At 44.7% G+C, this 25,338-nt stretch overlaps 1 protein-coding gene across 2 annotated transcripts in view; it reads left to right on the top strand.

Annotated features, from left to right (window-relative positions):
• LOC126254637 (dosage compensation regulator) overlaps nt 1–25,338 on the top strand; it is a 184,831-nt gene that overhangs the window by 31,182 nt on the left and 128,311 nt on the right. For both annotated transcript variants that reach the window (XM_049955330.1, XM_049955329.1), the window contains 3 exons: nt 980–1,082; nt 4,434–4,603; nt 18,322–18,519. In XM_049955330.1, the coding sequence (XP_049811287.1) occupies nt 1,007–1,082; nt 4,434–4,603; nt 18,322–18,519 (444 nt within the window). In that variant the 5' untranslated portion in view covers nt 980–1,006. The remainder of the gene's footprint in view (nt 1–979; nt 1,083–4,433; nt 4,604–18,321; nt 18,520–25,338) is intronic.

Genomic DNA, 25,338 nt, shown 5'->3' with positions numbered 1-25,338 from the left:
AGTAGCTTTTTAGGTGTTGTAGAACATGGTCTTTCTAATGAAAACTGTTTATAAGAGTTTCCAGAAGACTATTATTTGTAAAAAATGGGCTAAAAACTGTCATTTGTGACAATTTTTAGAAAACTGTCATTTTTACCTTCCAGTTTGTAAACTATTGAAAAACAGTGGGAGAATGAAATTTTATATTCTAAGACCGTGTATCAGTAAGTTATTATATACAAAGTTTCATGTGTCTCCCACAATTACTTCCAGAGATATAAAAAGCTTAAGTTCTCAGGTTTTTAGAATGTCTGTTTTTTTCAGCCGACTTTGCTTCAAATTATCCGTATGCAAATTGCTCATGAAATATTTATTATTTTGCTTAAGAGAGTGCAAAAAGTTGTACAAGATTACGTAATTTTGTTTCAAGAAAATACTACCGGAGATATTATGTCTCAAAACTCACGGGGGCACTGCTGATAGCTGCGTTTTATAGTAAAAAAATGGCTATATCTTAACTGATATGAAATTGGTGAATGTAAAACTTTTCTAGTGTTCATTGGGAACAGGTGCGAATGTTCATACAAAATTTCATCAAAATTTGTGATGGTTATGTGGGAACTGTCCCGAAATTATATCACTTGTCATGTAATGGCCTGGTTGGTTGATAATGATAATAGTCATTGAATTTGTGTCACCAGGCTGTAGACATAATTCAGTTTGAAGACTGCTAAATGTCTCACTCTTTAGAGCATTTGCTATGTTCAGCAGTAGACAGATTAAAACTGTGATATGTATGCTTATAGATCTTTAAAAATCACATTAGTGCTAGTATTGAATATCAACTTGGTGAAAAATTATTTTCTGTGTTTAAAGTTATTCATTTATCTGTATGATGCATGTTTATGCATGTTAGTGTATGTGACATATAAGAACAGCTGCTGGAACAGCTACATAATTTGGGTCATGATCATTTCTAATTGTGCTGTCTCTCTTTTAGGCACTTAAGGCATCTGCAATTGCAACAATGGACATAAAATCCTTTCTTCATCATTTGTGCAACAAGCGAAAAACTGAACCTCAGTTTGAGGTTAGGTTAACAGGTACATACACTCTTACATTTACGTTGCTTGTTGAAATTTGCAGAAGTACTTTGATTTGATATACAGTAACAAAATAGATCATATGTTGCGTTTTACAGGTAAAGTCTCCTTGCTGCCTAGTAGTTTTATGTAATATCTTTGTTAATTTGACTCTGTTATATTGGTGTAAATCTGAGGAAGGGTTGCTCGTAAGCAAGTTGGGTGGAGGACACAGGTGATTGCTTAATTTGAACGTTAGTGTTACGTCTATACTAGTGATCAGAAGACTGAGAATGCATTAAAACAACTACTGCAAATAAAATGAAATGTGGGAAGAATAACATTCAAAATGCAGAAAAACATGCATATGTTTAATAAATACAGCGGTAGTGTGACCTCCATGTGACCAGATCAGGGGAAACATCGATGCCAACTAAGAACAGGAACAACCATCCCACTGACCATGCCTTAAAGTAACAAAGGCGAAAAACATCCGGGAAAATAAAACAAAGTACAGAGAAAAAAGGCGTTTTTATTTCCAAACAACCAACAATCAAATTTATACCATAGAGCACAAGCTGGTTTGGTTTGTCAGTTCAGTTTGAGGGCGCTATTTGAGGCCCAACAATATGATAAATATAATTATAAATTTTCTCACAAAATTTACCCCCTCAAGTGCACTGTACACCTCCATACCTCCCCCCTCCGTACCTACCCCCCTCTCCATACCTTCCCCCCCCTCCGCACCTGCCCCCCTCCGTACCTCGCCAACCCACTCCCCAACTCCCCCCCTCCATACCTGCCCTGTACCTACCCCTCACTCAGTACCTCCTCCCCCCTCCGAACTTCATCCCTACCTCATCCCCCCATCTGTACCTCCAACCCCCTCCGTACTCCACCCCCCATACCTCGAGCCCAATCTGTACTGGATCCCCCCCAGTACCTTATCCCCTCCAGTACAGGTTCCCCTCTCCCACCCCGTCTGCTGCCCAGTCTGCACCACCCCTCCTACCCCTTGCACCTTGCACCTCCCTTCCATACCTCCGTCCTCCTCCGCCACCACTCCATCAGACCCGTGCCCTCCCCCATCCCTTGCGCCCCCCATGCCGCATCCTGCTCCCCCCACATCTCCCCTCGTTCACGCCTCCATTGCTCCCCCCACATCTCCCCTCGTTCACGCCTCCATTGCTCCCCCCACATCTCCCCTCGTTCACGCCTCCATTGCTCCCCCCACATCTCCCCTCGTTCACGCCTCCATTGCTCCCCCCCACATCTCCCCTCGTTCACGCCTCCATTGCTCCCCCAACATCTCCCCTCGTTCACGCCTCCATTGCTCCCCCGACACCTCCCCTCGTTCACGCCCCCTTGCTCCCCCCCACATCGCCCCTCGCTCCCACGCCCCCCTTGCTCTCCCCACATCTCCCCTCGCTCCCACTCCCCCCTTGCTCTCCCCACATCTCCCCTCGCTCCCACACCCCCCTCGCTCCCCCCAAATCTCCCCTCGCTCCCCCCAAATCTCCCCTCGCTCCCCCCAAATCTCCCCTCGCTCCCACACCCCCCTCGCTCCCCCCAAATCACCCCTCACTCCCAACCCCCCCCGTGCCCCCGTCGCCCCGCCCCATCGTCCCCCCCCCTGTGGCCCCGTCGCCCCCCCCTGTGGCCCCGTCATCCCCCCCCTGTGGCCCCGTCGCCCCCCCCCCCTTTGGCCCCCGTCGCCCCCCCCCCCCCTGTGGCCCCGTCGCCCCCCCCCTGTGGCCCCGACGCCCCCCACCTGTGGCCCCGTCGCCCCCCCCCTGTGGCCCCGTCGCCCCCCCCCCCTGTGGCCCCGTCGCCCCCCCCCCTGTGGCCCCGTCGCCCCCCCCCCCTGTGGCCCCGTCGCCCCCCCCCCTGTGGCCCCGTCGCCCCCCCCCCTGTGGCTCCGTCGCCCCCGCCCCTGTGGCCCCGTCGCCCCGCCCCTGTGGCGCCGTCGCCACCCCCCTGTGGCGCCGTCGCCACCCCCCTGTGGCGCCGTCGCCACCCCCTGTGGCGCCGTCGCCACCCCCTGTGGCGCCGTCGCCACCCCCTGTGGCGCCGTCGCCACCCCCTGTGGCGCCGTCGCCACCCCCTGTGGCGCCGTCGCCACCCCCTGTGGCGCCGTCGCCACCCCCTGTGGCGCCGTCGCCACCCCCTGTGGCGCCGTCGCCACCCCCTGTGGCGCCGTCGCCACCCCCCTGTGGCGCCGTCGCCACCCCCCTGTGGCGCCGTCGCCACCCCCTGTGGCGCCGTCGCCACCCCCTGTGGCGCCGTCGCCACCCCCTGTGGCGCCGACGCCACCCCCTGTGGCGCCGTCGCCACCCCCTGTGGCGCCGTCGCCACCCCCTGTGGCGCCGTCGCCACCCCCTGTGGCGCCGTCGCCACCCCCTGTGGCGCCGTCGCCACCCCCTGTGGCGCCGTCGCCACCCCCTGTGGCGCCGTCGCCACCCCCCTGTGCCGCCGTCGCCACCCCCCCCCCCCGCGGCCCCGTCGCCTCCCACCCCCCCCGCGGCCCCGTCGCCTCCCCCCCCCCCGCGGCCACGTCGCAACCCCCCCCCCCCCCGCGGCCACGTCGCAACCCCCCCCCCCCCCCGCGGCCACGTCGCAACCCCCCCCCCCGCGGCCACGTCGCAACCCCCCCCCCCGCGGCCACGTCGCAACCCCCGCCACGTGGCCCCCCCCGCCCCACCACTGTGGCCCCGTCGCAACCCCCCCCCCGTGGCCCCGTCGCCTCCCCCCCCCGTGCCCCCGTCGCCTCCCCCCCCCGTGCCCCCGTCGCCTCCCCCCCCCCCCCGTGCCCCCGTCGCCTAACCCCCTCCCCGTGTTCCCGTGGCCCCCCCCATTCCCCTGTCGCCTCCCCTCCCCGTGAACCCCCCCCTCCCCCCCCCGTGGCCCCATCGCTTCCCTTCCTCCCGTGTCCCCATCGCTCCCCTCCCCCCGTGCCCCCATCACTTTTTGGTAGGCAGCTCCTCCTACTCTATAGATGAATATCTCGACAGCAACTCTTAGACCAACTTAAGTAAAAATGTCTGTTGGATATCAGTTTTGACAGCCCTTGGTCACAACAGTCAAGATTAGGTATTTTGTGTATGATAAATTTATTGAAAGTGCATAACTGTGTTTTATTGTGATGATGTATTACCTCTGTAAATATTAGCAGTTCCAGTTTACGGTAATGTATTCACATATCTTTACTATCTCCTGATCAATGACCAGGGAAGTGTGTATTATATTCAGATGTTTTAAGTTTTTTCTGTTATACTTTCTGATGTTCCACAACCATACGAATCCTCTCACTTTTGGGTCTATAGAATTGAAACTGAATCGAATCTAATCTGCTTGATGTTTGATGTCTTCCAGGACCTAGGCACCGGCAAAGGTTTCTTTGTGAAGTCCGTGTTGAGGGATTTGATTATGTTGGTGCTGGAAACTCAACAAACAAGAAAGATGCACAAGTTAACGCTGCAAGAGACTTTGTACAGTACTTAGTACGTCAAGGAATTGTAAATGCAAAGGATGTACCTGCAGATGTAAGTATGAGAGCTCACCATGATATTCTTATAAAGAAATAATGAAACAGAGATCAGAGTTTAACAACAACGTTTAAGAACAAGCACATGCATGCCATTCAGGAGGTGGTAAGAATGAAACGAGAGAAGCATTGGTGCAGTGCCTTATTATAATGTGTGTAAACACCACCATTCCTCCAAAACTAAAGTAGCATTAGATAATACCTGGCAAAAGAAATTGAAGACATGGTGTGTTTACACTCTCAAAACAGGGAAGGGAACTAGTAATAGCATATGAGCCCACATTTTTGCAAGTGGAACAGTTTCGCATGCACACATTTACATGCCAATGCCGTACACAACTAATTGTAGATGGATACTTTAGTTTTACAATACTCACAGTATTACTTTGTCAGCATTTGCTGTGCATTAAGTGGGAATCCACATTTTATCTGAATAAACCACTGACAATTTTAAATTTTATGCTTAATTTTTGATACATATCTGATGTAGTTTGCCTTCTTTAAAACTGATTCCTCATTCATACATGAAAAACTGTGTATTCTGGCACCTTTGAATAATTTTTTCTTACAATGGGGGGAAAACAACTCGATTCAGGGGATTAGAGGAAGAACTTATTGGTGGTTGGCTATCTCTCAGTAAAACCATTTACTGTGGTGGACCTTCATACAGGGGACATTCTCAAAAAGCAGACACAATGGTTTACTGACCATCTGTTAAAATGTATTGATCTTTGGAAAGATGAGATAGCCATGAAAGCACGGTATTAGACTGGCATGCTAGGGATGTTGGGTTCGGCACAAATCGTGTGGCAATTTTTACTTCTGTCAGTTGTGAAGGTATAAGGGCATTTGATGAAATAAACAAAATTTTGGACAGCAGTAGTTCCCTCATTGGGTTTTATAATTGAGCAAGTGTATCGAGTTCAAATTAGGATTCATCACAGTGAAGTTACTTTTTATTAATTGAAATAGTAGTAAGATTCTGGTTTCAGCTGGTCGTATATTTTATGTTTGAGGTATTCCGGGAGCTTACTGTGACAACGCAAAGTTTCTATTCGACATGCTTGCATCATCACCAGTACTTCCTTAGTCTGCAATGCCTAATGCTTTGTCATGGAGACCCTTGTGAAATTCTGTGGTTTGGGCTTCCCAACAATAATCAACATGTCTTTGATGTATGTCCCAAGACATGAGACAGTCTGCATAGAGACTGTACAGAATCACCAGATTGTAAAATCTAGTGTAATACTATAAATGAGTTCTCCTGTTGATAGTAAATCCAGTCAGTGTTTGACATTTGGCCTTTCACGTTGTAGTCAATTTTATGCTATGGAGTCTGTTCAAAAAATTCTGGAATATCCGTAATTTTGCACCAGTGGTGTGTTGGAGGGAAATACGGTTGGCATCCCTGCACATGCCTGTGTTTAATGTATTAGTGCTGGAAATTTCATTGTTGTATGCTGTTAGTTATTGTTCAGTGCTGTATTGAGTAGAATGTTGTGTTGCACTGTTTGTGAATTTAGAGTTGACAGAGTTAGAGGAGCAGTGTGTCTGCATTATGTTTTGTGTAAAACTCAATAAAACCTTTACAGGGACACGCCAAATGATGCAGAAAGCCTACAGTGATGAGTTCTTAAGGTGTACTCTGTATTAAAATGGCTGGACATAAGTTACAGATGCTCCTCATTCAGGACCCCCTTTAGACGTCTACCGATGATGCTTATTCAGGAATGTCAACAAAATTGAGGATTTCACTGTCAAAGAGATTGCAGAAGAATGTAACATTTCAGTTGGATCATGTCATGAAATCCGGATACAGCATCTAAGAATGCATTGTGTTGCTGCCAATTTCGTCCCATGGTTCATGAGTCAAGGCCCTGTTGGTGTGTGACTAATGAAAACAAAACAAAATCACTGTGCTGCCTCATCCTCTGAACTCTTCAGACGTGGCCCCTACGGACTTTTTTTTATTTCCAAAGTTGGAGAGCATGAAGATTTGCAACCATAGATGAGATAAAAGAAAATTTGTGTACAGTGGCTAGCATAATCCAGCAAGAGGTGTACCAAGACTGCTTATGGAAGTGGAAATGGCATTGGGAGTGGGATATCATTTGTGGAAGAGATAATTTTGAAGTAGACTATGCACAGTAAGTAAAAGGTGAGGATAGAAAAATTTTATAGACAAAGACCCAGAAGTTTTTTAACAGACCTCATATGAAGATTATCTGGTATTTGCGGAGGTCTTGTCAGACTCAAGCTGCAGTCAGACTTCAGGAAATTTTAAAGGAAGATGGGACTTGTACAGTGTTAAAAAGCATTGGTGTATATGATCAAAAAGAAGGCAGAAGACAGTTGAATGTAGAGAAGAGTTTGATTTGTGGCAGCAGAATTAACGTATGAAAAAAATTACAGAACGTTAATGACATCTGTTTCATTTTAAATTAATTGAAAATGAAGTGCCACTCTGACAAGGCGTCCTCCATGCATTGTTCATGGTACAAGAATAGTTTAGGTTTCTAGTGTTTCTGTGACAGCTGGCACTCTAAAAATTACAAGTTACGATATAATAAATAATTAGTCACCTGCTGCTAATTCAATGTGAAATAAATTGTATTTTATTTCCGTGTCAGTTATTTTGTAACCACTATTATGAAAGTGATTATTAGCTGTTACCAAAAGTGAAAATAGAGCAAGAATAAAGATAAAGAATAAAAACAAAATTTTCCTTAGACAGTGTGATTTTACGCCCCTGATAATCCTCGTGTTTGGAATTTGGGGTTGGGGGGGGGGGGGGGGTGCAGTGCGCATGCCCTTGTTGTGTAGGCTCAGCAAATTGTTGAGAACACATGTACTACACCACAATGCCTTGCTGCAAGTTCACACAAAAGTTCAATAATATTCATTTAAAGCATTGAAATGCAGTAAATAAAATTTACAACCAGTGGTTTATTTTGCCAAATATTTACATTCATAAATGATGGCTTTTACAAAACATAAGTTGCTCTGCACTGGTATGTCCTAATACTGACTATGTCCTGCCATTCACTGCTAAAGCCATGCTCCAAGTCGGTTGCAAATTATAAATGTAGTAGAATCAATACATAAGAGGGGTTGTGATAAGCGTGGTGAAAAGTAAGAAAAAAATGTTTGTTTCATAAACAACTCAACATACTTCTTGACATAGTGTTTAAGGGATGTACGCTTAATCCAGTGATCCTCCGGCTTTTTCATCCCATCTGAAAAATAGTTTCTGTTAACTCGCAAAATACTCATTGGTTGCTACTATCACTAATTCATTTAATGCAAATTTCTTCTCAGGAAGCCAAAGTTTCAAGTTTGGAAACACGAAGTAGTCACTTGGGGGCAGAGTGTGTTCAGTTCAGTGGGTGAGGAACCCGTTAATGCACTTTTCACCATTGTTATTGCTGATGTATGGGATGGTGCATTATCCTGGTGAAAAGTACTTTTTTGTGTGCCAACCTTGGTCCTTTTCTTCCCCTCCAGCCAGTGCAAGTTTCAAATGCTCCAACAGTGTAGCTTAATAGGGTCCAATAATTGTTCTATCTTTTCCCAAGGAATTTGTAAGGATTATTCTTTGGGACTCCCAAGAAACAGTGGCCATCACCTTAGCAGCTGACAAAATGGGCTTTGCATTCTTCAGTACACTTTCATCGGCCTTTGTCCGTTGTTTTGATTGTCGTTTTGAGTCTGGTGTGTAGTGATGGATCCAGGTTTTACCAACAGTCACAAATTGGCTGGAAAAGTCCTGTGGATCGCAAGTAAACATTGCTGACCATAGTGTTGAAATGTTGTCCTGAATGAGCGTTTGGTTTACTGTTAACAAACACGGCAGCCACATAACGCACACAGCTTCTTTGTAGCCAATTGTCTGTGCAGGGTATTATGCACTTGGATTAGTTAAGATGCCTACTTTCTTAATAATCAGACAAATTTTTATTCGATGGTGTTACATTACCATATCATGGATTTTGTGAATGGTTTCCTATGTGGTGACCGCAATTGGATGGCCAGTATGGGCTTAGTCTTCAGTCCTTGTCTGACCTCATTTAAGTTCATTAACCCAAAAGTAAATGATGCAGAGTTGCACAAACTTCATCCAATTTCCAATTAAAATGTTTAATAACAGCACAAAACTGTTTCTCCATTTTCACTTGCAGTCGACCCACTGACCAACTCATATGGTTGTCAATGAACTGTATGCTGTACATTGTTGAAATTCTTTATACTATCCTAGGATTAATCAAGCTTGCAGAACAGAAGACACAACAAAAATGCTCCATTCTTTCTTAACACAGTTACTGAGCCATCCTCGTGACTAAAAAGTCCACCTCATGAAACATAGTGACACAGTTCCTTCACCAATGAAGTTACGTTAGTGACAGACCTAGGTCTGGAACCTTTAATTGCATCACCAATCAGTCTGTTCTCCAATTCCCATGATCAGTGTCATTTGCTCCCGATGTCAGAGTTTATTTGCTAGCCTTGAAGTCATGTTCTATATGACAATCTGTGCATTTTTTGCAAAGTTAATATTTCCTTGCATTGTTATAATATCATAGAAATTGCTGCCTAGTAACACATTTATTTTTCTCATCAATGGCATATTTATTGTGTGCACTTAGCTGCTTTTCAGTTCTACTCATCTCAGCACCATGTCTCTCCTACTGTAATTTGAGGAACATCAACTTACTCAGGTTTAACATTTTGCTTGCATGTTCCACTTGGATTCCCATTTGCATTGTCATTGTTTTCTCCTTATAATTACCAATAAATTTATGTTCATTATCAGCAGGAGATGGGACTTGGATAAACTGACTAAACCAGAGGTTGTACAGAGTTTTGAGGAGAGCATTAGGGAACACTTGACAGGAATTGGGGAAAGAAGTACAGTAGAAGAAGAATGAGTAGCTCTGAGGGATGAAGTAGTGAAGGCAGCAGAGGATCAACTAGGTAAAAAGACGAGGGCTAGTAGAAATCCTTGGGTAACAGAAGAAATATTGAATTTAATTGATGAAAGGAGACAATATAAAAATGCAGTAAATGAAGGAGACAAAAAGGAATACAAACACCTCAAAAATGAGATCGACAGGACGTGCAAAATGGCTAAATGGGGATGTCTGGAGGACACATGTAAGGATGTAGAGGCTTATCTCACTAGGGGTAAGATAGATACTGCCTACAGGAAAATTAGAGAGACCTTTGGAGAAAAGAGAGCCACTTGCATGAATATCAAGAGCTCAGATGGAAACCCAGTTCTAAGCAAAGAAGGGAAAGCAGAAAGGTGGAAGGAGTATATAGAGGGTCTATACAAGGGCGATGTACTTGAGGACAATTTTATGGAAATGAAAGAGGATGTAGATGAAGATGAAATGGGAGATATGATACTGCTTGAAGAGTTTGTCAGAGCACTGAAAGACCTGAGTTGAAACAAGGCCCCAGGAGTAGACAACATTCCATTAGAACTACTGATGGCCTTGGGAGAGCCAGTCCTGACAAAACTCTACCATCTGGTGAGCAAGATGTATGAGGCAGGCGAAATACCCTCAGACTTCAAGAAGAATATAATAATTACAATCCGAAAGAAGGCAGGTTGTTGACTGTTACCCAACTATCAGTTTAGTTAGTCACAGCCGCAAAATACTAACAAGAATTATTTACAGACAAATGGAAAAACTGGTAGAAGCCGACCTCGGGGAAGATCAGTTTGGATTCCGTAGAAATATTGGAACACGAGAGGCAATACTGATCTTACAACTTATCTTAGAAGAAAGATTAAGGAAAGGCAAACCTACGTTTCCAGCATTTGTAGACTTAGAGAAAGCTTTTGACAATGTTGACTGGAATACTCTCTTTCAAATTCTGAAGGTGGCAGGGGTAAAATACAGGGAGCGAAAGGCAATTTACAATTTGTACAGAAACCAGATGGCAGTTATGAGTCGAGGGGCATGAAAGGGAAGCAGTGGTTGTGAAGGGAGTGCTACAGGGTTGTAGCCTGTCCCCGATGTTATTCAATCTGTATATTCAGCAAGCTGTAAAGGAAACAAAAGAAAAATTCGGAGTAGGTATTAAAATTCATGGAGAAGATAAAAAACTTTGAGGTTCGCCGATGACATTGTAATTCTGTGAAAGACAGCAAAGGACTTCGAAGAGCAGTTGAACGGAATGGATGGTGTCTTGAAGGGAGGATATGAGATGAACATCAACAAAAGCAAAATGAGGATAATGGAATGTAGTCGAATTAAGTCAGGTGATGCTGAGGGAATTAGATTAGGAAATGAGACACTTAAAGTAGTAAAGAAGTTTTGCTATTTGGGGAGCAAAATAACTGATGATGGTCGAAGTGGAGAAGATATAAAATGTAGACGTGCAATGGCAAGGAAAGCGTTTCTGAAGAAGTGAAATTTGTTAACATCGAGTATAGATTTAAGTGTTAGGAAGTTGTTTCTGAAAGTATTTGTATGGAGTGTAGCCATGTATGAAAGTGAAACATGGACGATAACTAGTTTGGACAAGAAGAGAATAGAAGCTTTCGAAATGTGGTGCTACAGAAGAATGCTGAATATTGGATGGGTAGATCACATAACTAATGAGGAGGTACTGAATAGAATTGGGGAGAAGAGGAGTTTGTGGCACAACTTGACAAGAAGAAGAGACCGATTGGTAGAACATGTTCTGAGGCATCAAGGGATCACAAATTTAGCATTGGAGGGCAGTGTGGAGGGTAAAAATTGTAGAGGGAGACCAAGAGATGAGTACACTAAGCAGATCAGAAGAATGTAGGTTGCAGTATGTACTGGAGATGAAGAAGCTTGCACAGGATAGGGTAGCTTAGAGAGCTGCGCAAACCAGTCTCAGGACTGAAGACCACAACAACAACAACAGGCTACTGCAATTGCCGATGAAGGTATTTTCCCATGATCACGTTTCATACTTAGTGTCACATACATAACAGTACACATGACTTTGAACTGGAATGAGGCTGTTGAGCAACTGGATAAGTATCCACTACAGCTGAATATTCAGTTTGCTTTATTGAGTAATGCAGGATGTTCATAAATTGCCTTTACATACAGTTTTTGTTTAAATAACTTTAAGACTATACGAGGCAGTAACTGGCTGTCAACATGAGACAACTTAACTCACAGTTTTTTGCTGTCATTCATTACATGTCAGTGCATGCACTCTCAAGTGACATGGACAAAACCTTGTTGGTGTTAGATTTTGTCTGTTTGTGACCCTGGAATTTCATGGCAAAAAATGTGCAAATGCATTGCAAGTATACATAATGTCATTTATGTCTGTAACTTTGCTTTGGTTCATCTGATACTTCACCCCATAGTGACTAGTCTAGTCGGCAGCCAACAAATCAGACATCTTGTCCGATAACGTGACATTCAGAAATTGATTCTTAGAGACCAGTGGTGTGGTCCCCATTCAGTCTGAATATGTCAGGTTGCTCGTGTAGTTATGACACAGCAAACTCTTGCAAGATAGACCTGCTGAAAAAGAGTGGACCAGTGATACTGTACAAAAGTCTAACAACGCAAGGATCTTTGGACTATTTTTCCATGTAATGAGTAACATGAGAACACACTGGTCCGCATATGCAGACTTCGAGGGCTGAGTTTCCTGGTTTCCTGGATACTCGAAAAGTTGGCTCATCGGAGAAACTTATCTTCCCAAAAAGTCATTGTTCCTATTAATTGTGGCTAGCACACTTTTTGCATTGAGTCTTACCTGTTGGATTTAGTGCATGCTGCAGCTGCATCTTGTAGAAATAAAATGTGTGACTTTGTGCACTGTTCCTTATGACATTTATAATACTGTGGCTGCCATATACACTGATTTTGATAAGCTGCACTCAAATCTCTGCTGCATCTTGTCCACATTGCCATCCGAAACTGTTCATATGTGATCGGAGGCTTTCCCGGCCTATATGTTGTTTCCAGGGCTCTCGGTTGTCCAGCCGGATGCGTTCATTGAAGTCTCACGATATTTCGGCAAATCTAATGATGGCAGAAAGGTTATTTCGTCGAAATATTGTGGGGACTTCAACGATCGCATCTGACAGGCCACCCGATAGCCCTCGGAAACATGTTTCATGTTCGTTGTTCATGGAGAACACTACCTGTTTTCATAAATGTTGTGTGATAAGCTTTGAAGTTGGCTGGGATTGGGGTCCCATCCTTTCTCTGTCTGAATAAGTGAAGTGCTTAGGTATCAGAGACTTTTAACACTGGACACTTGAGCTTCCTCCTGTGGCATCCACCTTTTTAGTCAAATCATGGTACCTCTTAAAAAAAAGAAAGTTCCCACTGTTGTAACCCAGTTAATTCCTTCCTCTACCCTGTTTTTCTTCACCTCCCCTCTTTTTCCCTCACCTCCACTCTTTTCCCTTCACTTTTCGATCCCTTCAACCTCCCTCTTTTTCGTTCCCTTCACCTCACACTCTTTTTCGGGGGTTACCCTCACCTCCCTCTTTTTCGTTCCCCCCCTCTTTTTCGTTTCCCCCTCCCACCCCTCTTTATCGTTCCCTCCCCTCCCCACGTTATAGTTCCACTCCCCTCCCCGCCCCTCTTTATCGTTCCCCTCCCCGCCCCTCTTTATCTTCCCCTCCCCGCCCCTCTTTATCGTTCCCCTCCCCCGCCCCTCCTTTATCGTTCCCTCCCCGCCCCTCTTATCGTTCCCCTCCCCGCCCCTCTTTATCGTTCCCCTCCCGCCCCTCTTTCATCGTTCCCTCCCGCCCCTCTTTATCGTTCCCCTCCCCTCCCCTATTTATCGTTCCCTCCCCTCCCCCTCCCTCTTTTCGTTCCCCTCCCCTTCCCCTCCCTCTATTTCGTTCCCTTCCCCTCCCCTCCCCACTTTTTCGTTCCCTTCCCCCCCCGCCCCTCTTTTTGTTCCTTCCCTCCCGCCCCTCTTTTTCGTTCACCCTCCTCCTCGCCCCTCTTTTTCGTTCCCTTCCCCTCCCCTCTTTCTTCGTTCCCTTCCCCCTCCCCTTCCCCTCTTTTTCGTTCCCTTCCCCTCCCCTCTTTTTCGTTCCCTTCCCCTCCCCTCCACACTTTTTCGTTCCCTTCCCCTCCCCTCCCCTCTTTTTCGTTCCCTTCCCCTCCCCTCTTTCTCGTTCCCTTCCCCTCCCCTCTTTCTCGTTCCCTTCCCCTCCCCTCCCCTCCCCTCCCTTCTTTTTCGTTCCCTTCCCCTCCCCTCTTCTTCGTTCCCTTCCCTCCCCTCTTTTTCGTTCCCTTCCACTCCCCTCTTTTTCGTTCCCTTCCACTCCCCTCTTTTTCGTTCTCTTCCACTCCCCTCTTTTTCGTTCTCTTCCCCTCCCCTCTTTTTCGTTCTCTTCCCCTCCCCTCTTTTTCGTTCTCTTCCCCTCCCCTCTTTTTCGTTCTCTTCCCCTCCCCTCTTTTTCGTTCTCTTCCCCTTCACTTACCTTTCCTACCCCTCTCTTTCTCGTTCTTCCCCTCTCTTTCTCTTTCTTCCCCTCTCTTTCTCTTTCTTCCCCTCTCTTTCTCTTTCTTCCCTCTCTTTCTCTTTCTTCCCCTCTCTTTCTCTTTCTTCCCCTCTCTTTCTCTTTCTTCCCCTCTCTTTCTCTTTCTTCCCCTCTCTTTCTCTTTCTTCCCCTCTCTTTCTCTTTCTTCCCCTCTCTTTCTCTTTCTTCCCCTCTCTTTCTCTTTCTTCCCCTCTCTTTCTCTTTCTTCCCCTCTCTTTCTCTTTCTTCCCCTCTCTTTCTCTTCCTCCCCCCTCTCTTTCTCTTCCTCCCCCCTCTCTTTCTCTTCCTCCCCCCTCTCTTTCTCTTCCTCCCCCCTCTCTTTCTCTTCCTCCCCCCTCTCTTTCTCTTCCTCCCCCCTCTCTTTCTCTTCCTCCCCCCTCTCTTTCTCTTCCTCCCCCCTCTCTTTCTCTTCCTCCCCCCTCTCTTTCTCTTCCTCCCCCCTCTCTTTCTCTTCCTCCCCCCTCTCTTTCTCTTCCTCCCCCCTCTCTTTCTCTTCCTCCCCCCTCTCTTTCTCTTCCTCCCCCCTCTCTTTCTCTTCCTCCCCCCTCTCTTTCTCTTCCTCCCCCCTCTCTTTCTCTTCCTCCCCCCTCTCTTTCTCTTCCTCCCCCCTCTCTTTCTCTTCCTCCCCCTCTCTTTCTCTTCCTCCCCCCTCTCTTTCTCTTCCTCCCCCTTCTCTTTCTCTTCCTCCCCCTCTCTTTCTCTTCCTCCCCCCTCTCTTTCTCTTCCTCCCCCCTCTCTTTCTCTTCCTCCCCCTCTCTTTCTCTTCCTCCCCCCTCTCTTTCTCTTCCTCCCCCTCTCTTTCTCTTCCTCCCCCTCTCTTTCTCTTCCTCCCCCCTCTCTTTCTCTTCCTCCCCCCTCTCTTTCTCTTCCTCCCCCCTCTCTTTCTCTTCCTTCCCCCTCTCTTTCTCATTCCTTCCCCCTCTCTTTCTCATTCCTTCCCCCTCTCTTTCTCATTCCTTCCCCCTCTCTTCCTCATTCCTTCCCCTCTCTATCTCATTCCTTCCCCTCTCTTTCTCATTCCTTCTGCTCTCTAACTTTACCTTCGCCTCCCCTCTTTCTCTTTCCTTTGCCTCGCCTCCCCTCCCCGTGTTTCCTATCGCTCCCTGCCTATCTTTTTCCTTTACCTCCCCTCCCCTGCCCCTCTTTTTCCTCAATCCCCTCCCCTCCCCCGCCCCTCTTTTTCCTCTATCCCCTCCCCTCCCCCGCCCCTCTTTTTCCTCTATCCCCTCCCCTCCCCCGCCCCTCTTTTTCCTCTATCCCCTCCCCTCCCCCGCCCCTCTTTTTCCTCTATCCCCTCCCCTCCCCCGCCCCTCTTTTTCCTCTATCCTGTCCCCTCCCCCGCCCCTCTTTTTCCTCTATCCCGTCCCCTCCCCCACCCCTCTTTTTCCTCTATCTCCTCCCCTCCCCCGCCCCTCTTTTTCCTCTATCCCCTCCCCTCCCCTGCCCCTCTTTTTCCTCTATCCCCTCCCCTCCCCTGCCCCTCTTTTTCCTCTATTCCCCTCCCCTGCCTCGCCCCTCTTTTTCTTCTACTTCCCCTCCCCTGCCTCGCCCCTCTTTTTCTTCTACTTCCCCTCCCCTGCCCCGCCCCTCTTTTTCTTCTACTTCCCCTCCCCTGCCCCGCCCCTCTTTTTCCTCTACTTCCCCTCCCCTGCCCCGCCCCTCTTTTTCCTCTACTTCCCCTCCCCTGCCCCGCCCCTCTTTTTCCTCTACTTCCCCTCCCCTGCCCCGCCCCTCTTTTTCCTCTACTTCTCCTCCCTTGCCCCGCCCCTCTTTTTCCTCTACTTCCCCTCCCTTGCCCCGCCCCTCTTTTTCCTCCACTTCCCATCCCCTGCCCTGCCCCTCTGTTTCCTCTACTTCCCCTCCCCTGCCCCTCTTTTCGTTCCCCTGCCCCACCCCTTTTTTCCTTATGTTTTTTCCTCTCACTTCCTCCCTTTTGTGATTTAATGATATGTAAACTTCCACAATTGATAAAATGTTCAGATATATTATGCCGTGTTTGAACGGATTTTGTTTAAAACCCAACATTTCGTCCCATCTATAGAAAAGGATGAAATATTGAGTTTTAATGTGAAATCAATTTAATTGTGTCATTTGCGATGGTGCAAGTTTCCATTTTATACGTAAACTTCCTGCATTAATTCATTGCCTCATGGACACCTCACTTTAGAACACAAAATGTTGGTATACTCATAGAATTCTTTATTTCTCTTGATCTCTGTGATAAGCATGATTTATGTTTGTTGTGCAACATGCATGTCAGTTCACAATGCATGAGAAAATTAAGGAACCCAGAATACAGAAAATGACAAATATCTTACACCATAAGGCTGTCACTGACAAATGCTTAAATTCTAACAAAATCTACATGTGTGGTTTTTTACTGCATTCAGTTACATGCTAATATTTTCCCCCTTGAAACATTGCCAGATTACTTGGTTCTGAATATTACATACATAATAAAAATCAAGGTTTTTCATTTTTCTTTAAGTTAGATGTTTTAGAAAGTTCATTGTACGAGGGCAGTTCAATAAGTAATGCAACACATTTTTTTCTCGGCCAATTTTGGTTGAAAAAACCGGAAATTTCTTGTGGAATATTTTCAAACATTCCCGCTTCGTCTCGTATAGTTTCATTGACTTCCGACAGGTGGCAGCGCTGTACGGAGCTGTTAAAATGGCATCTGTAACGGATGTGCGTTGCAAACAACGGGCAGTGATCGAGTTTCTTTTGGCGGAAAACCAGGGCATCTCAGATATTCATAGGCGCTTGCAGAATGTCTACGGTGATCTGGCAGTGGACAAAAGCACGGTGAGTCGTTGGGCAAAGCGTGTGTCATCATCGCCGCAAGGTCAAGCAAGACTGTCTGATCTCCCGCGTGCGGGCCGGCCGTGCACAGCTGTGACTCCTGCAATGGCGGAGCATGCGAACACACTCGTTCGAAATGATCGATGGATCACCATCAAACAACTCAGTGCTCAACTTGACATCTCTGTTGGTAGTGCTGTCACAATTGTTCACCAGTTGGGATATTCAAAGGTTTGTTCCCACTGGGTCCCTTGTTGTCTAACCGAACACCATAAAGAGCAAAGGAGAACCATCTGTGCGGAATTGCTTGCTCGTCATGTGGCTGAGGGTGACAATTTCTTGTCAAAGATTGTTACAGGCGATGAAACATGGGTTCATCACTTCGAACCTGAAACAAAACGGCAATCAATGGAGTGGCGCCACACCCACTCCCCTACCAAGAAAAAGTTTAAAGCCATACCCTCAGCCGGTAAAGTCATGGTTACAGTCTTCTGGGACGCTGAAGGGGTTATTCTGTTCGATGTCCTTCCCCATGGTCAAACGATCAACTCTGAAGTGTATTGTGCTACTCTTCAGAAATTGAAGAAACGACTTCAGCGTGTTCGTAGGCACAAAAATCAGAACGAACTTCTCCTTCTTCATGACAACGCAAGACCTCACACAAGTCTTCGCACCCGAGAGGAGCTCACAAAACTTCAGTGGACTGTTCTTCCTCATGCACCCTACAGCCCCGATCTCGCACCGTCGGATTTCCATATGTTTGGCCCAATGAAGGACGCAATCCGTGGGACGCACTACGCAGATGATGAAGTAGTTATTGATGCAGTACGACATTGGCTCCGACATCGACCAGTGGAATGGTACCGTGCAGGCATACAGGCCCTCATTTCAAGGTGGCGTAAGGCCGTAGCATTGAATGGAGATTACGTTGAAAAATAGTGTTGTGTAGCTAAAAGATTGGGGAATAACCTGGTGTATTTCAATGCTGAATAAAACAACCCCTGTTTCAGAAAAAAAATGTGTTGCATTACTTATTGAACTGCCCTCGTAATTTCTGAATTCACATTTTAATATTTTCAGTAAAGTAGAAACTACACACAGTACTGATTACCACAAAGTTAATTTGGTTGATGACATATAAACTACCAGAATCATCTTCAAAATTTATTTTGAATAAAAAAATTAATGTATTCAAATATTAATGGGACACACTTTTATTGGTAAAGACATTTCAGAATAATTCTTTTAATTTCACATACCAGAAATACCATCTCCTTTTTTGTTACTCGTATGTCTTATTTCAAACACTCAAAAATATAATGATGCTCTTCAATGAACTGTAAATTTCATCATTTAACTTTGTATTCTAATAGCTTTGACAATTTATTGATCAACTTTAGGTTGGCCTTCCTGCAGCAGCAGCAGCTGCAGAAGTGAAGGATGACGCTGATGGACAGAAGCAGCCTGCTGGTCCAGTTCACCAAGTTTTCCAGCCAGGAATGGGTCCAAGTGAGTTTGGAGAGGCTTACAGGCCTTACAACAGGGAAGGTCCTTTCACTGTCATTGACAGGATAGCTGAGCAGAAAAAAGTTGAAGAGGTGAGTTCATTTTTTCCATTGTTATGAAATAATTTTCAAGTGTCACACACAATTTTATAAGAACCATTATTATTTTGACAAAAGTTTACAGCACAGTTATTCTACACACATTGCAGTGAGTGATAATGTAATGATAGTTACTTAACAATGTGTGGTCACTATTGTGTGTGGAGGATGAAAAGACAAAGGATTTGCCAGCTCATGTGGAGCATGCGTCAGTTTCAAGTAAAAGAGGCCTCATGTTAGGGGAGTTAATATATATGATGGTAAACAACAGTCTTACAAGATTGTGAGGGTGTCACAGGCTAGGCTGTGCTGAGAAATAATATTACGAAAAAAATTTGATACATTGTGCCATTTCCAAGCTGAAGTTGCTTAGTCACATGTGCAAATTCATGTGGCTCTCCAGATACATATGATGTCAGGTGTTATCATAGCATAGATGATAGCATACTTGACTTTTCAGCATCTGGTTCAGGTGTGATCCTTGTCATCGTCCACTGTCCAATTTTTGCATCTTTTCTTGTTTGGTTTTAGAAAGCCAAGTACAGAACTTATTTGACGACACTTTCTCTGATAGGTTGCTTCTATCACAAGAGTACAGTCCACCATCCTACAATATCTGTCAGACTGTTAACAAGAATGGCTATTCAGATAGCAAGTACAATGTGTTCTCCTGACAAATAGAAGATTACAGCGTAAGGCAAACATAACATTAAGATTATATTCTTTGTTAAAGACCTATAAAGTCAACTGGCAACTTACATTTACAGTATTGGATACAAACATGACTCCCAGTACATATGCCACACAAAACACTTCTAACTGATGAGTAGTGCATCAGTGAACAATATGGTTTGCAGAAACACCCCTCTCACCCACTACCACATCCCAACCACTAATTATGACAGTCACTTTTGAAAGCAAGGTATACTCCATCTGCAACTCCCTTGAAAAGAAGGGATGTGATCCAGAGTCCACATAAATGACAACCCACAGATTCAGCTGAATGTAACAAGTAAAAAAAACTTGCTGGAATAGTGCTTGGCAAAGACACTCACTTGGGTAATATCCAGAGTGATTGCATCAACTGTTATTTGTTCTTAGATCAGACTTAGCTTGATGCTTCAACAGAACATGAACATAGAGATGATATTTTTGTTGTGCAACTGTATAGAAAATTGAGTGTAAATAAGATATTGACATGGAAGTTAAATATCTCGAAATAGAAATGTGGCTTGTTATTAAAATACAATCAGAAATATCCATGAAAAATGCATTTCAGAACTATCAATTCCAATGAAAAACAAATTAAAGAAGTCATTTCATAAGAATTAATGGGTTTAGACAGGCACAGGTAATATAGTCACTAGTTCTCTACCAGTAGTCCATGTTAAGTGTTATCTCAGTAACTTTAAATCATTTCATTACTTCAGTGAAATGAGATAAATGAAATGAGTCTCCTTATTCAAGATCAAATCAAAACTTGAAAAAGAAAAAAATTAGCAGTTATTCACTGTGCATTGGGCTTTTAATTTCACAGTCTGTAGTGAACTGGTTATCAAAAGTTATAAGAGGAAAAAATGTTCCAAAAATGAACTCAAGCCAGTTGTTCTCTGCTACATACATATGAGTTTTAATAAAAATATGTTGCTGTTATGGTCTTCAGTCCTCAAACTGGTTTGATGCAGCTCTCCATGCTACTATATCCTGTGCAAGCTCCATCATCTCCCAGTACCTCCTGCAACCTACATCCTTCTGAATCTGCCTAGTGTTTTCGTCTCTTGGTCTCCCTCTTTGATTTTTACCCTCCACACTGCCCTTCAATACTAAATTGGTGATCCCTCGATGTCTCATAACATGTCCTACCAACCGATCCCTTCTTCTAGTCAAGTTGTGCCACAAGCTCCTCTTCTCCCTAATTCTACTCAATACCTCCTCATTAGTTGCGTGATCTACCCATCTAATCTTCAGCATTCTTTTGTAGCACCACATTTCGAAAGCTTCTATTCTCTTCTTGCCCGAACTATTTATCGTCTGTGTTTCACTTCAATACATGGCTACACTCCATACAAATAATTTCAGAAACAACTTTCTAACACTTAAATCTATACTCGATGTTAACAAATTTCTCTTCTTCAGAAACGCTTTCCTTGCTATTGCCAGTCGACATTTTATATCTTCTCTACTTCGACCATCATCAGTTATTTTGCTCCCAAATAGCAAAACTCCTTTACTACTTTAAGTGTCTCATTTCCTAATCTAATTCCCTCAGCACCACCACCTTTCAAGACACTGTCCATTCCATTCAACTGCTCTTCCAGGTCCTTTGCTGTCTCTGGCAGAATTATAATGTCATCGGCGAACCTCAAAGTTTTTATTTCTTCTACATGGATTTCAATTCCTACTCCAAATTTTTCTTTTGTTTCCTTTACTGCTTTCTCAATATACAGATTGAATAACATCAGGCCTAGACTACAACCCTGTCTCACTCCCTTCCCAACCACTTTAATGTGCCTCGACTCTTATAACTGCCATCTGGTTTCTGTACAAATTGTAAATAGCCTTTCGCTCCCTCTATTTTACCCCTGCCACCTTTAGAATTTGAAAGAGAGTACTCCAGTCAACATTGTCAAAAGCTTTCTCTAAGTCTACAAATGCTAGAAATGTAGGTTTGCCTTTCCTTAAACTTTCTTCTAAGATAAGTCGTAATGTCAGTATTGCCTCTCGTGTTCCAATATTTCTACGGAATCCAAACTGATCTTCCCCGAGGTTGGCTTCTACCAGTTTTTCCATTCGTCTGTAAAGAATTTGTGTGAGTATTTTGCAGCTGTGACTTATTAAACTGATAGGTCGGTCATTTTCACATCTATCAACACCTGCTTTCTTTGGTATTGGAATTATTATATTCTTCTTGAAGTCTGTGGGTATTTCGCCTGTCTCATACATCTTGCTCACCAGATGGTAGAGTTTTGTCATGACTGGCTCTCCCAAGGCCATCAGTAGTTCTAATGGGATGTTGTCTGCTCCCGGGGCCTTGTTTCAACTAGGTCTTTCAGTGCTCTGTCAAACTTTTCACGCAGTATCATATCTTCTATTTCATCTTCATCTACATTCTCTTCCATTTCTATAATATTGTCCTCAAGTACGAGGGCTATCCACAAAGTACATTAAGTGTTCGTTTGTGTCCGTTAGGGGCGGGCTAGCGCGGCCATCTTGGTGTCGTGGCGTTCCGCCGCTCAGTCGGCATCCTGCCGTGCTAGTGAGAGGTTCGTGCTGTACTCAGTTGAGTTACTGTGACAGTTTGAAATGTCAGCGTTAATTGAAAATGCCGTGAAGTGTGAAGTGCGTGCTGTAATAAGGTTTCTGACTGCAAAAAACTGTACACCGATAGAAATCTATCGGCAGCTTTGTGAAGTGTATGGGGACAACATAATCACTGAAGGTGGAGTGCGTCAATGGGTCATAAAATTTAAAAATGGCCGAACTAACGTTCATGACGAAGAGCGAAGTGGAAGACCCAGCATAGTGACTGCCGAACTTGTCGAAAAAGTCTATGCCTCGGTCCGTGAAAACCATAATTTCACAATAATGAGTTTTCCACAAATTTCATGAAGTTTGTTGCATGAAATCATTACCGAAAAGCTTGGTTACCACAAGTTTTGTGCAAGATGGATACCAAAAATCTTGACAGAGATTCACAAAAATCAGCGAATGGCTGCAGCGTTAACGTTTTTGGATGCTTACGAGAAAGATGGCGGCTCATTACTCGATCGCATCGTTACTGGTGACGAAACATGGTTTAAGCATGTGAACTGCGAGACAAAATTGCAGTCAATGCAGTGGGGGCACACAAATTCCCCCCAAAAACCCAAAAAATGCATGCAGACAATGTCGGCAAGGAAGGTGATGGCGACTGTCTTTTGGGACAGAAAAGGTGTGATTTTTGTGGATTTCCTGGAAAGAGGCACTACAATAAACTCAAAGGTATTGCCAAACTCTGCACGACCTCAGAAGAGCAATACAAAACAAGCGCAGAGGAAAGTTGGGCTCAAAGATCTTTCTGATTCACGACAATGCCCGGGCCCACTCGGCAAATGCCACTTGTGAAGTTCTCGAATCTTTTAAGTGGGATTGTTTCCTCATCCGCCGTACAGTCCCAACCTGGCACCGAGCGACTTCCACTTATTCCCAGCAATGAAGAAGTGGTTGGCTATGCAGCGTTTTGATGAGGACACACAGCTTCAAGAAGAGGTAACCACGTGGTTGAAGGAGCAGGCGGCCGAATTTTACGACGAAGGAATTTCCAAGCTCGTCCATCGCTACGATAAATGCCTTAATTTAAATGGCAACTATGTGGAAAAGTAGTATTTAAGTGTGGCTTTCATCTGTATATAATAAAAAAATTGTCCAATACTTTATTTATTTTTAATTCCAAAACGTAATGTACTTTGCCCCCCAATGAACCATGGACCTTGCCGTTGGTGGGGAGGCTTGCGTGCCTCAGCGATACAGATAGTCGTACCGTAGGTACAACCACAACGGAGGGGTATCTGTTGAGAGGCCAGACAAACGTGTGGTTCCTGAAGAGGGGCAGCAGCCTTTTCAGTAGTTGCAAGGGCAACAGTCTGGATGATTGACTGATCTGGCCTTGTAACAATAACCAAAACGGCCTTGCTGTGCTGGTACTGCGAACGGCTGAAAGCAAGGGGAAACTACGGCCGTAATTTTTCCCGAGGGCATGCAGCTTTACTGTATGATTAAATGATGATGGCGTCCTCTTGGGTAAAATATTCCGGAGGTAAAATAGTCCCCCATTCGGATCTCCGGGCGGGGACTACTCAAGAGGGTGTCGTTATCAGGAGAAAGAAAACTGGGCGTTCTACGGATCGGAGCGTGGAATGTCAGGTCCCTTAACCGGGCAGGTAGGTTAGAAAATTTGAAAAGGGAAACGGATAGATTAAAGTTAGATATAGTGGGAATTAGTGATGTTCGGTGGCAGGAGGAACAAGACTTCTGGTCAGGTGACTACAGGGTTATAAACACAAAGTCAAATAGGGGTAATGCAGGAGTAGGTTTAATAATGAATAGGAAAATAGGAACGCGGGTAAGCCACTACAAACAGCTTAGTGAACGCATTATTGTGGCCAAGATAGATACGAAGCCCACACCTACTACAGTAGTACAAGTTTATATGCCAACTAGCTGTGCAGATGACGAAGAAATTGAAGAAATGTATGATGAAATAAAAGAAATTATTCAGATAGTGAAGGGAGACGAAAATTTAATAGTCATGGGTGACTGGAATTCGAGTGTAGGAAAAGGGAGAGAAGGAAACATAGTAGGAGAATATGGATTGGGGCTAAGAAATGAAAGAGGAAGCCGCCTGGTAGAATTTTGCACAGAGCACAACTTAATCATAGCTAACACTTGGTTTAAGAATCATGATAGAAGGTTGTATACATGGAAGAACCCTGGAGATACTAAAAGGTATCAGATAGATTATATAATGGTAAGACAGAGATTTAGGAACCAGGTTTTAAATTGTAAGACATTTCCAGGGGCAGATGTGGACTCTGACCACAATCTATTGGTTATGACCTGTAGATTAAAACTGAAGAAACTGCAAAAAGGTGGGAATTTAAGGAGATGGGACCTGGATAAACTGAAAGAACCAGAGGTTGTAGAGTGTTTCAGGGAGAGCGTAAGGGAACAATTGACAGGAATGGGGGAAAGAAATACAGTAGAAGAAGAATGGGTAGCTTTGAGGGATGAAGTAGTGAAAACAGCAGAGGATCAAGTAGGTAAAAAGTACGAGGGCTAGTAGAAGTCCTTGGGTAACAAAAGAAATATTGAATTTAATTGATGAAAGAAGAAAATATAAAAATGCAGTAAATGAAGCAGGCAAAAAGGAATACAAACGTCTCAAAAATGAGATCGACAGGAAGTGCAAAATGGCTAAACAGGGATGGCTAGAGGACAAATGTAAGGATGTAGAGGCTTATCTCACTAGGGGTAAGATAGATACTGCCTACAGGAAAATTAGAGAGACCTTTGGAGAAAAGAGAACCACTTGTATGAACATCAAGAGCTCAGATGGAAACCCAGTTCTAAGCAAAGAAGGGAAAGCAGAAAGATGGAAGGAGTATATAGAGGGTCTATACAAGGGCGCTGTACTTGAGGACAATATTATGGAAATGGAAGAGGATGTAGATGAAGATCAAATGGGAGATAAGATCCTGCTTGAAGAGTTTGGCAGAGCAATGAAAGACCTGAGTCGAAACAAGGCCCCCGGAGTAGACAACATTCCATTGGAACTACTGACGGCCTTGGGAGAGCCAGTCCTGACAAAACTCTACCATCTGGTGAGCAAGATATATGAAACAGGCGAAATACCCTCAGACTTCAAGAAGAATATAATAATTCCAATCCCAAAGAAAGCAGGTGTTGACAGATGTGAGAATTACCGAACAATCAGTTTAATAAGCCACAGCTGCAAAATACTAACACGAATTCTTTACCGACGAATGGAAAAACTAGTAGGAGCCGACCTCGGGGAAGATCAGTTTGGATTCCGTAGAAATACTGGAACACGTGAGGCAATACTGACCTTACGACTTATCTTAGAAGAAAGATTAAGGAAAGGCAAACCTACGCTTCTAGCATTTGTAGACTTAGAGAAAGCTTTTGACAATGTTGACTGGAATACTCTCTTTCAAATTCTAAAGGTGGCAGGGGTAAAATACAGGGAGCGAAAGGCTATTTACAATTTGTACAGAAACCAGATGGCAGTTATAAGAGTCGAGGGACATGAAAGGG

This window comes from Schistocerca nitens, chromosome 1 (genome assembly GCF_023898315.1).
Source record: "Schistocerca nitens isolate TAMUIC-IGC-003100 chromosome 1, iqSchNite1.1, whole genome shotgun sequence".
Classification (NCBI taxonomy): Eukaryota; Metazoa; Arthropoda; class Insecta; order Orthoptera; family Acrididae; genus Schistocerca; species Schistocerca nitens.
This window is presented reverse-complemented; position numbering and strand designations above follow the sequence as displayed.